The sequence below is a fragment of the Phascolarctos cinereus genome, unplaced genomic scaffold (genome assembly GCF_003287225.1).
Source record: "Phascolarctos cinereus isolate Bilbo 61053 unplaced genomic scaffold, phaCin_HiC Scaffold_5;HRSCAF=322, whole genome shotgun sequence".
Taxonomy (NCBI): domain Eukaryota; kingdom Metazoa; phylum Chordata; class Mammalia; order Diprotodontia; family Phascolarctidae; genus Phascolarctos; species Phascolarctos cinereus.
In genome coordinates this window covers 30869420-30882974 of record NW_027555958.1, presented here as the reverse complement: position 1 = coordinate 30882974, position 13555 = coordinate 30869420, and the positions used below count along the sequence as shown (strand labels likewise).

Sequence of the window (13555 nt, the reverse complement as noted above, 5' to 3'; positions counted from 1 at the left end):
AGTCAATGTAATCTTGTTTGCTTTATGAGAATAAAGAAAGGAGAGGGAGAAGACTATATTAGGGAAGAAATGAGAAAGAAGGGAGTACTTACTACCTCTCAGAATTGGGGTGACATCAAAAGAACATACAAAGGAGGGTGCTGAATATTTCAGAACCTCAGTCTTATCTGAACCAGGTAAAAGGTGGCAGAACACACACACACACACACACACACACACACACACACACACACACACACACACACACACCCCTTAGTACCAAAATACTTTATAAGCAAGAGGATAGAGACAGGATAGATTTGGGAAGGGAACAGTCATAAGCAAAAGAAGTATCAGCTACAGAGGTCTGATTATAAAGGCGGCATACAATGGAAGAACCCACAACCTGGGTGAAGACTGGAAAGAGACAAAAGTGGGATTAGGCCACTCCAATTATAGGTGACTAGTAATAACAGAAGAAAAAGGAAGCATGAAGAGTGACCTAAAAGCCTGCAGATCACAGCCACAAGAAGCTGGACTCATCAATGTTGCTGGATATTGAGAAAGGGTTCCAAGTGATGGTGGCAGAGAAGGGCAGCAAGGAGCAAGAAGTAATTTTTTATTTTTTTTTGGCGAGGCAATGGGGGTTCAGTGACTTGCCCAGGGTCACACAGCTAGTGAGTGGTATGTGTCCGAGGCCAAATCCGAACTCAGGTCCTCCCGATTCCAGGGCCAGTGCTCTACCCACTGGGCCACCTTGCTGCCCTCCTCCTGGTCCAGTGTGTCAGAGGTCACAAGAGAAGGGATGACAAGTTCCAGAGAGAGTGGCCAGGGGTGCAGTCTCTTCTGGGGAGAAACTGGTTTCTATGAGGGCAACAAAGTAGAAAGCCTGCTAAGAGACTGAAGATGAATAACTGACGAGGGGGCTCCAGACACCTTCATGGAAAGGGACTCAGGAATGGGAGCATTAAGTCATATGGAGCTGAGAGTACATACAGGGAAAGGCGGCTCTGATGACAAGTGACGTTGATTCTGGATTGCTGTGATCAGGGATGTAGGAGACACAGGCCTGTAGGCCATGAGGACAAGTGGGTTGGAGCCTCTAACTTCTAAGGCCTTGTGAAGAGAAAGGGTAGCATTCATGGATCTTCCCCCAACACTGGGGAGGCTTGGAAGGTCTGGGGTCCCAGGGACTGGACTAAAATGACACATGGCACAAGATGGTGGTGTGTGAGGTCCAACCAAAAGCTATGCCAAGTGTGGAGAGCACGGCCTCAGTTCTGTGCCAGGCCTAGCGCTGGAAGTGCAAGCGGCACACCGGGCCTTTGCCAGTGGCCCCAGTCTTCCCAGCTTTGGGCCAAGCATCTTAAAGCCTGGTTGCCACAGCACCAGGGCTCACCTCTGGAAGCAGTGTGAGCGTCACACTCGGCCTTTGCTTGAGTTTCTAGCTACTGACCTGTGGTGTGGTTTTGAGTAAGTCACTTGCCCTATTTAGGCTTCTGTTTCCTAATCTGCTCAGTTCTATCTTCTCTCCACTGGTCCTGATCCTGCCCTCTTGGTGGCAAGCAGGTCAAGTCTCACCTCTCTTCTCTATGATACCTGCCCAGAGCCAGTGGGTGGGGCTTGGAAGGGCAGGAGCATTCCAGAGTCTGAATGCTAAGTCCTCTGCTACAGAAGGTTTCACAGCTATGCAGTTACCCCACCGTGGGCAGAGAGCACTGCTGCCTTGCCTGTACTACAGAGAGAACACAGAGAAATGGGCAGAAGATGCAGCCGGAGGAGTTAAGAAAGGAGCTTCGTCATAGCTATGGCAGTTACACCCACTGGAATGAGAGCAGAGGAAACCGGGCAAACCGGATTCTCCGGCACTCATTGAAAAGGATTAGTTCTCCTCTATTTGGGATGGTCTGGATGGTTCTGCCTGAAGGTAGTAGATCAATGATGAGCTCTGGAGAGTCCAGTCAGCTCCAGGAGCCACAAGCTTCCTGCAGGTTACCGGGCAAACACTTGAGCAGTCACAGGAAGCTGCTGTCAGACAGTGCCTTGTGATTCTCATTATGTGATCTGCATAAGGCCTCCAGCCTGGGGTCTGGGCTCTGACCTGCTGGGGTTAGGGGCATGAATTGCAGCTGGAAGAAGGAGTCCTAGGGCACGGACGGCAGCTGCCACAAGGTGACCCCGAGGAGACCTTCGACCTCCTCCTTACCTGCCCTGGCCAGAAGCCCTCCTGCTATTTGCTGATCCTCTGCTTTGACGTGTTCCCAAACGGTCTGCACACTCCCAGCCCCTCTCACATTCTCCATCCTGGTGATAATGAACCCCCAGACTGCCAAAGAACCCGAAACCCCAGCTGTCTGCTCCCACATCCTCACTGGAGGCAGCTTGGTGGTACAGTGGATAGAGTGCTAGACCTGGAGTCAGGAAGAGTTGAGTTCAAATTCAGCTAACTAGCTGTGTGATCTTGGGAAAGTCACTTAAACTCTGCCTCAGTTTCCTCATCTATAAAATGAAGACAATGATGGCACCTACCTCCCAGGTTATCAGTGAGGAGGAAATAAGATAATAATTAGAAAGCACTTAGCTCAGTGCCTGGCACAAAGTAGGTGCTTAATAAATGCTCATTCCTCTCCCTCTCCCCCCATCCTGCTGTTCCAGCCCTCTGAAGTTCCTCCTCAATACCTAACCCACTTCCTTTCATTTCAGACTTCCTCTTCCTCTTGTTCTTGCCATTTTCTGGTACTCCCTGACACCTGGCTCGCCAAGATGAGCCTGCACCCCTGGCTATCCCCTCCAGGACCGGCTGCACTTTCTGGCCTGCTCCCTGACTCCCTGGTTTCAGCAGGGAAGTCAGTGTTCCTAACACTCATCTGACACGCCTGGTGGCCGTCACTCAGTAATCTCTCTTCTGAGGTTTACTCTCTCCAAAACTGTCACCCCCTCAATCCTGGTAGTCATTATCTACTGACCACCAGGGCATCCCCCATCCTTTCTCAGGTTAGTGCCGGGCTCACAGTCTCCCTCCTGGCTACACTCTTCATATCACACCAGGGGACTTTAACATACATCCTCATGTTCCTTCAAACACCCCCCAACTTCCTACTTCCTCAGTCCACTCAACTCTCATGTCAGTTTCACATAGAGACGGCCATAGCCTGTGTCTCACCATCACCACCCGCAAGGGCTCAATGTTCATGTTCAAGACCTCTGCAATTCCTTTAACTTTTATTATTCCATGTCATTCTATGCCTTACTGCTTCCAACACTGCCCTTTGACCTCGCCATGCCCTCTGATCCCTGACCCTTTCAACCTCTTCTAGGCCATCCAGCACCCTGGCTCTTGCTACAACACTCGCCTCCCTCCCCAACCTCGACACCTCGAAGAGCCAGTTCAACTTGCCTCGTTGTTCTTCCACAATTATTCCTTGTTGAAATCCAACCTGGGATTACTCCCAAAATTTGGCTCCTCTGCTCCTACTCACATCCTGTTGAATGGAGCTGGAAGAAGTCACAAAACGCTGACCAAGACCCACCACAAATCTGTTATCTAATTTCAACTGCAGCCAGTTCATTCTCCCGTTCCTCCCTAGCCAAACATCTAGCCTGCCCACTACAAGGGCTGTTCCAAATCTCTTCCCTCAAGCCTCCCTTAGCACCCCACTTTGTTCACACCTTCAGCTGAGAACCTCACCTATCAGGTGGCCAAAAGAGATTAAGACCATTCTCTGTGACTCTTTTCTCACACCTGCCTGGCACCATCTCCTACTCCTCCCTCTTCTCCTTGCCAATGCCAAGCCCTCTTCATGAACTCTTCATTCCCCCCGCCCATCTTCTCCAGCAGACTGCTCCCACTATCATCTTCCCTTCTCTAATCTTCAATTTCTACTACTGGTTCCTTCCTTGCTACCTACAACCATACCCAAGTCCCCCCTATTCTTTGAAAAATCCTCATTAGATCTTTTTCTGGAAGCTACCCTCCAGTATCTCTTCTTCCTCCCCTTCTTGGCTAAGCCATCTATCTACACACAGCGTGCCCCCTCTTCCAGACCCTCTGCCACCGACTCCTGACCCCTCCATGTAACTGAAATGGCTCTCTGAAAGGCTCTTTCAGTTGCGAGTCTAGTAGGCTTTTCTCAGTCTTTCCCTCCCGGACCTCTCTGCCGCACTTCGTATGGGCGGTTACCTTTTCTCTTGCTGGATACTGATCTCTCTTGGCTCAATCTTCCATCTATGGCTGTTCTCTCCCTGGGCTTCTCTTCTCCTTCCCCCTCCATCCTCTCTCTCTGGTGATCTCATCAGCTTCCATGGAGCCAATGCTTTCTCTCTTCCCAAATCTATGGAGCCACGCCTAGTCTTTCTCCTGAGCTCCAGGCCTCCATTACCAAGCTGTGAACTGGCTGTCCTATGGGCATCTCCAACTCAACTCATCACCTTCCCCCTCCACACCCACCCTTCTTTCAGGCTTCCCCACATGTGTAGGGTGCTCTTCCACTCTCCAGTCCTCCAGGTTGGCAAGGTCAGCTCCTCACTCTCACCCCACCTGCCCAATCAGCGTTGACACCTCGTTGTTTCTATGGCTCTCCTATACATACATCCCTGTCTCTCCTGCCTGGACGACTGCAATGGCCTTCTAGCCTCTGATGGGTCTCCCCCCACATCAGTCCATGTGGCTTCCACAAGGTCACCAAAATGACTTTCCTCAAGCCCAGGTCTAACCATGGCTCACCATCCCCAATGGAGCTCCCTAAGCTCCCTATTTCTTTGGGGATCAATACAAACTCCTACTTTTGGCATTTAGATCCCTGCACAGCCTGGTGCCTTTCCCCTTCTCCAGTCTTTCTACATTATCACCCTCTGTGCACTCTGTGGTACAGCCACCCCTGCCTGCTCTTCACACATGCCAGGTCAGGCCACATCTCTGAGGGCTCTTGTGCCTGCATCGGTAACATCCCCTGTGCCTGAAATGGGTTTCCTTTTCACCTCCGTCTCTTTGACCCTGACTTCCTTCAGGACTCGGTTCAAGAGAATTTTCTCCAAGTGGTCTGAATCATTCTACCCAGATGCTAGAAGGTTCCTTGCTCGTTACTATGTATACACTTTGTACATATCCCGTACATACATACATCAGAAATGTGTGCTCTCTCCCCAGTTACCAGTGACCTCAACCGACAGACCTAAGGGCCTCTCCCTCACTTAGAAAGGTAAGCTCCCTGAGGGCAGAGATCGTTCTTGCTTTTTACTCATAACCACTGTACTCGGCACACACAAATGCTTAATGGATGCTTACTGGCCGACTGATGAAATGAGAAAGTAAATTCCCATTTTTGTGTACTTTTTTCCCTGCCTAGGAGCTCCCAAGGCCTAAAACTTTGGTCATAAACATACAACTTTTGGTAGACCTATAGCAAAGCAGGGGCTATGGCCCCATGCCTGGCAAGGAGCCAGCCCAAAACAGTAAAATGGGTGACCATGACCGCTGGCCTTTCACAGGGACTACCTGATGCTCCATTCACCCATGTGAGTCACCCCGGCCCAGGAAAAGCTCAACAGAGCGAGCCACTCCCTGGCCCCGCCCCAAGCTCCAAGGGGAGGAGCTCACAGAGGCCCAGGAGGTAAAGAAAGAGGCATTTGGGAGGGCAGAATGGCTGGGAATAGAAAGGGCTTTTCCCTCCCTAGCACAGCTACCTGACTGTGAAGGGACTATGCTCTGAGGTGCCCAGGAAAGTCGGAAATGGAACGCCCACCATGGCTGTTCCCTCATCCCCACCTGCTCACTGCTGCAGTCCTTCCAGCTGAGGACTTTCAGGGGACCTCCTCCCTGGGTCCAACTTCAAGGCTCAACAAACCCGGAAGCTAAAATTCTCAAGAGAACCAAGTGAAAACTAACGAGAGCTAAAGGCAACCTTGGGAAGTGGGCTGTTGAGGCTGTTGCGGTACTCTCTGGGGTGCCCAGTGATGCCCCCCCCCGCTCTGGGCCCGGTGCCCCCCCTTCCCGTGGACTCCTCTGGCACACGGTGTCTGTACCCCTCACCTGGCACTTAGTGCACACTGCCTAGGCCTCTGTTCCTCTGGTCAGCATGTGCTGGGTCCTGGCCCCCCACAGGGGTCTGTCAGAGGTCTTTGAGGGAAGATATCCTACGTACAGCTGGGCCCAGTGCTCCAGAGCAGATATTCCATAACTAGTCAGTTTTGATGATTGGTTAAAAAACAAGAAAACTTCCCAGAATTTCAGGACAAGGCTCGCAGTGTATTCACCCTCTGCAAACTGCTGCCCCACCTGTCCCACCGGCTCAGAGCTTTGTCAGAACAGAATCAGTGCCACCCAGCCTGGGTCATACTGGTCCATCCACCCCAGGATCCTGACTGCTGCACCTCTGATAATCAGCTGCCATGGATTTAGCCTATGGATTAACCCGAGTTTCAGAGCCTCCCCCTAAGCTCCCACTCACCTCATCCAGCTGTCTCTTGGTCTCGTCTTCCATCCTGCGAATGTCATCCATAGTCAGCTCGACCCACTTATCAAGCCAACAGAACAGCTGCCGGTGAAAGTTTGTGAACAGACGCTTCTCTTGCTAAAAAATGGAGGGGACAAGTTGCCAGTTCAGTAGGTGAAGGACTCTACTGCCCTCTTCCTTCCCACGGTCAGAGCTGATGCCGACACTTCAGTTTATAAAGCAAAGGGTGCCTAGCCACATCTGTTTATTTTCATGACTGGCTAGAGGGTGGAAGGTCAGGATGGCTCTCACCTCGGGTCCTCTACATTAATTTCTTAGTGGGCCTCAAGATCCACAAGGCAGAGGCCGGGAGAAAAGGAACACCAGGATGGTGAGGGATGGGAGGGAAGATAAGCTTATTCACAGCTGGGTGTGTCACTTGGATACTAAAGGAAATCCTGGCCACCACAGGGCAGAGGCTTCCTGGCGAGCCTCGCCAGGACGTGAAGAGGGGGCATGCGGGCCAAACACGAGAATGCTGCCAAGGGGTGGAGCACTCAAAGGTGTTTGTTTCTTCTCTGGGACCCACAAGGGGCAGGAGGTGAGGACAGTAAACTTGGTGTGGGTCTCAAACCTCCCAGAAAGAGGATGTCAGGGACTAAGGGCACGTGCTCAATTGCACTGTTCCAGGCCGGCAGTTCAGGACCTCTAGGAATTCAGACTAAAGACTTCCTGCCTTGGGGTTTCAAAGAAAGGGAACAAATGTCTGAGCTGAATCACAGCAAGTCACTTCCTTTCCCATTTCTGTCCCTCACTTTCCCCTCTCCACGACACTGCGGTATCTTCCTGACCCCCTAATGAGCTAAAAGCGTCAGGCAGTTGGGTACTGGTGTGGAGGACGACCCTGGTGGCTTCAGAATCCAACTAGATGGCTCTAAGTCAAGCCGCGCCTGAGCTGCTCTTCTCAGGCAGTGCACACATGGTCCCCGATGCGTGCCCGCTCACCTCCTCCCTCTGGCCACTCACCTTCTGTATAAAGTTTTCAACTTTGTTCTGAAGGCCCCACCACTTGAACTTGACGGTTACCAGTTTGTAGGCGCACATGTATGGCAAGTCTTTCTGACTTGCCAATTCCTTCTGCACAGAGAAAACACCCATGGGCAAGCACATGACTGAGGGGGCAGCCATGGGCTCCCCTCAGCCCAGCCTCAGGTCCTCCAAACTTGTCCTCTTCCCCTGGGCCACCCCCTCAAGAAGCCAGAGCCCTCGGCCCACCCGGTCCCTGATCTCAGCCCCCTGGTGGTGAGAGCATGAACTGCACCTTCCAATTGGGACCCAAGGGTCCCCGCCCTGTCTTGATCGATTTAAATTTTGCTGGATCTTCTTCTTGCTTGTAATCCTGTGAAAGAAAGGTGGTGAGTGAGGACGGGGGCACAAAGAGCGTCATCTGACCGATAGAGGAGCCCACCCCCCATTCTTGCCGCCCACTAACTGTCCAAAGCAAGAACAGAGAAGGCTGAGAGGGCCTAAGTCCACTGGCCAGCCCTTGGCAAAAGCGGGCAGATGGCGAGTCCCCAAGGAGCTACGTCAATATTGAGGGCTGCTCAGAGACAGGACTCCGTGTTATTTTATCTACCGGGGTTTCTTTTAGACTTCTCCCTATATATACCCATGACCAAAGAGCTCAAGAAGACACAATGTTTCCAGTGTCCATGCCAAGGGCCCATATGTTAAACAGCTTTGGGCATGATCTCACTGCCTTGCTTTCCGTAACTCGTTTTTAATGGCGCAGGATGGAAAGAACTCAAAGTGCAGGCTATGTGCATTAACAGTCTGTCTCGCTTCACTGGTTTGCAAACAGTCGATTCCTGAGCGTCTATGAGTGAATTAGCCACAGTAAATTTTTAATTCTGGCTTGCTATGCCATCGTTCACCTGACTGAGACTCAGGAAATGCAAATTCACTTGAATCACCTAAGAAAACTCTACTTAGGAGGGTGAGTGTCCTACAGAAAAAGAAGGGGGCCACAGAATGTCTTCCACCGCCAATTATAGGTGGTTTGTGTTCTCTGCCATGTTGGATCCATTAAATCACCCCATCAATGTGGAATAACTGAGAATCTACTGTGTACCCAAACAATGAGCCCTCCTAAAAGCCCCAAATCCCTTCTTGGAGGAGACTGGAGGAAGCAGGGGAGGACAAAAGTAGAATTCAGATCTTTTCATCAACACACAAATAGACCCGTCTGAAGAACACACAACAACTGTTGAAAGAGAAGGCACAGCATATGAGGCAGGGGCATGCCCACTGCTGCCTGAGCGTGGGGGGAAGAGGGCCCCGGCCCCTCCTCTCCTGATGCCAGCAGAGCCACGGGAAGACAGAAATCCGTCTTTCCCACAGACTCTGCTCTGCCAGAGTCTTACTGCTCACATCTAGGGCTCCAGTCCCCAAATCAAACACCCTGTCTTCTCTTCCACATCTTAGCAATCACCATTCTTCCCTCCCTGGGCTCCTGCGGCTTTACCCAGCACTCCATGTGGAATAGACATTTACTACACATTGCCAGCTGGTCTGGGGAGATCCAGACCGGTCATCATTTCCCAAGGTGAAGCTGTGCAGGATGGGAGATAGATCATTGGGGTGCACGATTTCTCTAGCGGCGCCCCAAACCAAGAAGGGGGAGCTTCTGGAACTTAGTTGGAAGACACGTGAGAGAGGACTCTTTTGAGCCAGGAAGGGGTATGGTTCTCCTGTTTCTAGAGAGGCTTCACCACACCCCCGCCTCTCAGAGGCCAACCGCCCGTTCTCACCCCGAAAATGAGTCCTACCTTGCTAAGCACCTGGCTCCGATCTGCAATGTCTATAAAGACAGTCTCCACGTGTTTCCACACATCTGGCTCCAGTTTGTGCACCTGTGAGACGGAGATAATTCAGGCCAGGATTTCCACAAGATACGAGGAAGCCCTCACCTGACAATGGAGGCCTACGAAGAAGGGTTCCCAAAGCCAATGAGGCCGAGACAGGGATTCCTTCTGGGGGAAGCTTTCCTCGCAAAACCAACCAAAACACATAGGGGACCGATGCTTACCTCAATGTAATTAAAGCAGTGGTTGCCTGCAGAGTTAGTCCTTAGGACTACCTATCACCTCATCCCCCACTGCAGAGAGATGAAACTTTAATGCAAGAAGCCTTTGACTAGGTATCTTGGTTTTTAAAAATTCTTTTTAGTTTAAAAAAACTTTCATTTTCACTTATTTATTTATTTCTTTTTAATGCTCATTTAAAAACTCTTGCGTTCCAAATTCTCTTCCTCCTTCCAGTCCCTTCCCCCCTCATTGAGAAGGCAAGTGATATGTGGATGTCTGTCTAAAGTGTCATTTTGTTGTGTGCTTTTCCCCAGGATCACTACAATTCAGTGTAAGTTGTGCTCTGGACCAGCACAAGGACTACCAGGAAGTTGGGCAAGTCCCTGGGGGTCACTTTCTGCAATGCTGGGGACCAGGCCCCAGGGCAGCCAGCCCCCTTTCTGGCAACTAAGGAAGGGCAAGGCCCTAGTGGGCAAGTCTGGGTAGGGCCTGGCGGTCCAGTGGCGTCCTCGACAGCTCTACTTACATTCTCCAGTGTTCCAAGGTCAGGTTTGTGCCAGGTTTCAATTTTAATCAGGAAGTCATCTTTCATATATTCATTCTGCCGACGAAGGGGAGGAAGAACGTGAGATGATCTTTTAGTCACCAGGCCCAGGTAATGAGGACAGCATGGCCAAGGCTATGACCCTCTCCAGAAATCCCAAGGCCACTCCCGTCCTTTCCTGGGCAGAATGCTGCCCAGGAAAGGACCAACCTTCTGTGGAAGACTCCCAAGATACCCAGGGCAGAATGATTCGAGGGCTATGCGAAAGGGTGTGGGGGAAACACATTAAGTCACTCAGACCTGAGTGGGCACTGACTGTCCCTGACTGTCCAGAGGGGATGAGATCCCTGGGAGGACAGAGCTCAGGCTACCCAAAGCAGACCTTGACGATCTTGCTAAAGGCCAGCACGGACTTGGAGCCACCAACTCTTCAGCACAGAAGGGGGAAGACAAACGTGAGTCGCCGGACTTGAGATCAGCAGTGTGAGGGCCCAGCCCCAGCCCCCGTGACCTGGGAGCTCCCTTTCAGATGAGAACAAGCTCTCTGATGACGCTGCCCGGCCTGAATCTCCTGTGTTTCAAAGTGCAAATCCGAATGCCAATGCAGCTTAACCAAGGAGCAATTGTGCCACTGAACACATGAACCACTGGGAGGGTCACAGGAGGACTGAGCCTCCCTCATCCAGCTCTGCAGGCCAGGAAAAGGAGAAAAATACCCAGCAGCCTTTTGTACCTTACAATGCCCTTTTCCTTTCCCTTACAGATCACACACACATACACACACACACACACACACACCCCACAGATCCCCTGAAGATACTTACTGTAATAACTGCTCCAAGGTTAGGGCATGGAAGGAAGAAAGACAAAAGATTAATAAGGACAAATGAACAACTGCCCTCCCTCCCCCAGGGGCCAACAGTAGCAAGATGGCTCTCAGCTCCCAGCCTCATGTCCCAAAGTCGTCCTACCAGGCCCTCTGGCCAGTCAGGAAAAACTGGGCTTCCCCCATCCCCTTGAGTTTTGTTAGTCAAGCATAAGCCTGGAGGAACAGATTCTGCACTTAATTAAAGAGATGCCACTATATGTTCTCTGGATCCTTTCCAACTGGGCAGGGCAATGGAACAGAACCTGGTCAGCTGACCCACTGCAGCCCCCATTTCCCCAAAGTACCAGATCATCAGTGGCTTGGGGGTTTGAGGAGAGACAGGAGGGCATCCAAGCACTGCCCACTCAGCCTCTGCATCCCTTCCACTCACTGTAACCAGACCCCATCCCCTCCGTGCCCCTGCTCATTGTAACTAGACCCTTTCGGAAAGCAAGGCTCAATTATTCATCAGAGAAAAACGGCTACAAGATCCTATGTCACTGGAGAGCAGACAATCTCCCCACAAAAGCCTTCGCCTCGTGTCCTTGAAGTGCAGAAGCTGTCTGTATTTCTGAAGGACACCACACTTTCAGAGTTGGAGGGCTTAGAAACTGGCTTTCGGTTAGGGAATGAAGGATTCTACATGAGTGAAGATAGCTTGAGCTAATTTTAAACCAATTCTTTTGGACCAAAGGAACAGCTTCTCTTCCTCTTCCCCAAGACCAGTCTTGACTACCAATCACTTTGAGAGTTAAGAAGAGAATAGGAAGCCAGATGTGTGGGAAAAGCTCCATGTATTTGAGAGCATGAAGTCATCCTGAACCCACTATTACCTGGAGCCTTTTAACCTCAAGCAGGCCCTCTCTACCTCAGGATCACCCTTTTAGCCATCTTTCATCAATGCTCCTAACCTCACCTATTTCCAGCTTTCTCTTCTCTCCCACTTTTCCTCAGCTCGCTACCTGCAGACGACTTCACCCCCTACTTCACAGTGATACTTATATACCCTCCAGCTCCAACATGGGCCCTGGGGGAACTCCCTCTGAAATGTCACTGCATCTTCAGTAATTCTCCCCTTCACCCCTCCAGATAGAGGCTCCAAGTGGAGCCTCTCGGCCGCACACCCCTTCCTCACAATCTCACACCCTCTCAACTCCTTTAGGCCTTGCTCCACTAATCATTTCCTCTGGTCATACGTACTCAATGTCTCCTCTACTGGCTCCTTTTCTCAGCCTACAAATATTCTCAGGTATCCCCTGCCCTAAAAATCAAAACAGAAACCTTCCCTTCACCCTCCCAGTACGTCTTTTCACTCCTCCACTGTCAACTCCTAGAAAGAGTAGTCTATACACTCACTCCCCCTACTTCCTTACCACCTACTCACTATTGAATTCTTGCAAACCACCTCCAACCCCCAGCATCCTACTGAATCAACTCTCTCCAACGTCACCATTAACTGCTTTATTGCTAAATCCAAAGGTCTTTTCTCTTTCCTTCTGCTTCTTGCCCCTTGTGACATGGCAGGCACCACAAGGCACTGAGAGCCATAGACTCCTCATGATGCCCTCCTCCTTCCCCATGGCTTCTGTGGCACCAGGCCCTCACAACTTCCTCTCTGGCTGCTCTGCATCCCTTAAATGGAGACCTCCCCTTTTCCATCCTTGAAAATCCTCTTTTCTCTACATATCCATGCCCACGGCTCCATTTTTGGCTTCTTTTCAGATCACTCATGCCCTCGCCCCCCACAAAGTCTTCCCCCCGTTCTGCTTCAGTGCTCTAGTTCCAAGGGACTAGGCCTACAGTTCTCTCTGAACGGCCTTCAGCTCATCATTTCTAAACTGGAATTCCACCTCTGTTTCCTCAAACCAACCTCTTCTCACTAATTTCTCTATTTCTTTAGGTGGCACTATTAGCTTCCAGGTTACCTAGGGTCATGACTGTGACATCACCTCTGCCATTCCCTTCTTCCCCAACATCTGTATCTTGTTACCAGTGCTATCAACCCTCTTCCTCCAGCAGCTCTCCTGTCTGCCCATCTCTACTCATAATGCTACCCTACCTCAAGCCCTCCCTCTTTTTTTGCTCACAATGTTGTAACGGCCCCCTAACTCATCTTGCTTTCGATTTATGGTAGGCGCCACCATCCAAGTAATTTTCCTGATGCAACGTCCTGATAACACCACAGCTCTACTCCAAAATCTTCATTAGTTCCTCATTTCCTACTAAACAAGGTACACATCCCGTTCCTGGCATTCTAGAGCCTCTACAATCAAGCTTTTCTGCCGCCTGATCTCACACAAGTCCCTCTTCGTACTCTAACTTGATGCAGTTACAGAAACCCGGCTGTCTCCAGAAAACATTCTCTCCAGGACCAACTGCTCCTTCTCTCCTGCCCCCCAACACAGTGGGCCAGGAAGACTCTTGACTCTTCACTGCCACTTCCAGACCATGCCTCGGCCATCATTACTCAGCAAGCTTTCTCCTTTGGAGGTTCACTCTTTCTGTTGCTATCAGCCAGGCTGGATCCTTGCTGCCCTGGTCCTCTGGCCCTTAGGTCGCCCTCCCTCCTTTTTCAAGCAATTTCAACACCTGGGCTTTCTTTTTGCAATCCAAGCCCTCAGATTTAGGGACCTGGACCTGCCTGCTC

The 13555-nt window shown here is 50.9% G+C and overlaps 1 protein-coding gene across 1 annotated transcript in view; it reads right to left on the bottom strand.

The window, feature by feature from the left end:
• Positions 1-13555, bottom strand: part of PITPNA (phosphatidylinositol transfer protein alpha) — a 37761-nt gene that overhangs the window by 8556 nt on the left and 15650 nt on the right. Inside the window, exons 5-10 of the mRNA XM_021006958.2 lie at positions 10865-10872; positions 10023-10097; positions 9239-9322; positions 7732-7809; positions 7437-7547; positions 6426-6548 (exon numbers count right to left, since the gene is read on the bottom strand). Of these exons, the coding sequence (XP_020862617.1) occupies positions 6426-6548; positions 7437-7547; positions 7732-7809; positions 9239-9322; positions 10023-10097; positions 10865-10872 (479 nt within the window). The remainder of the gene's footprint in view (positions 1-6425; positions 6549-7436; positions 7548-7731; positions 7810-9238; positions 9323-10022; positions 10098-10864; positions 10873-13555) is intronic.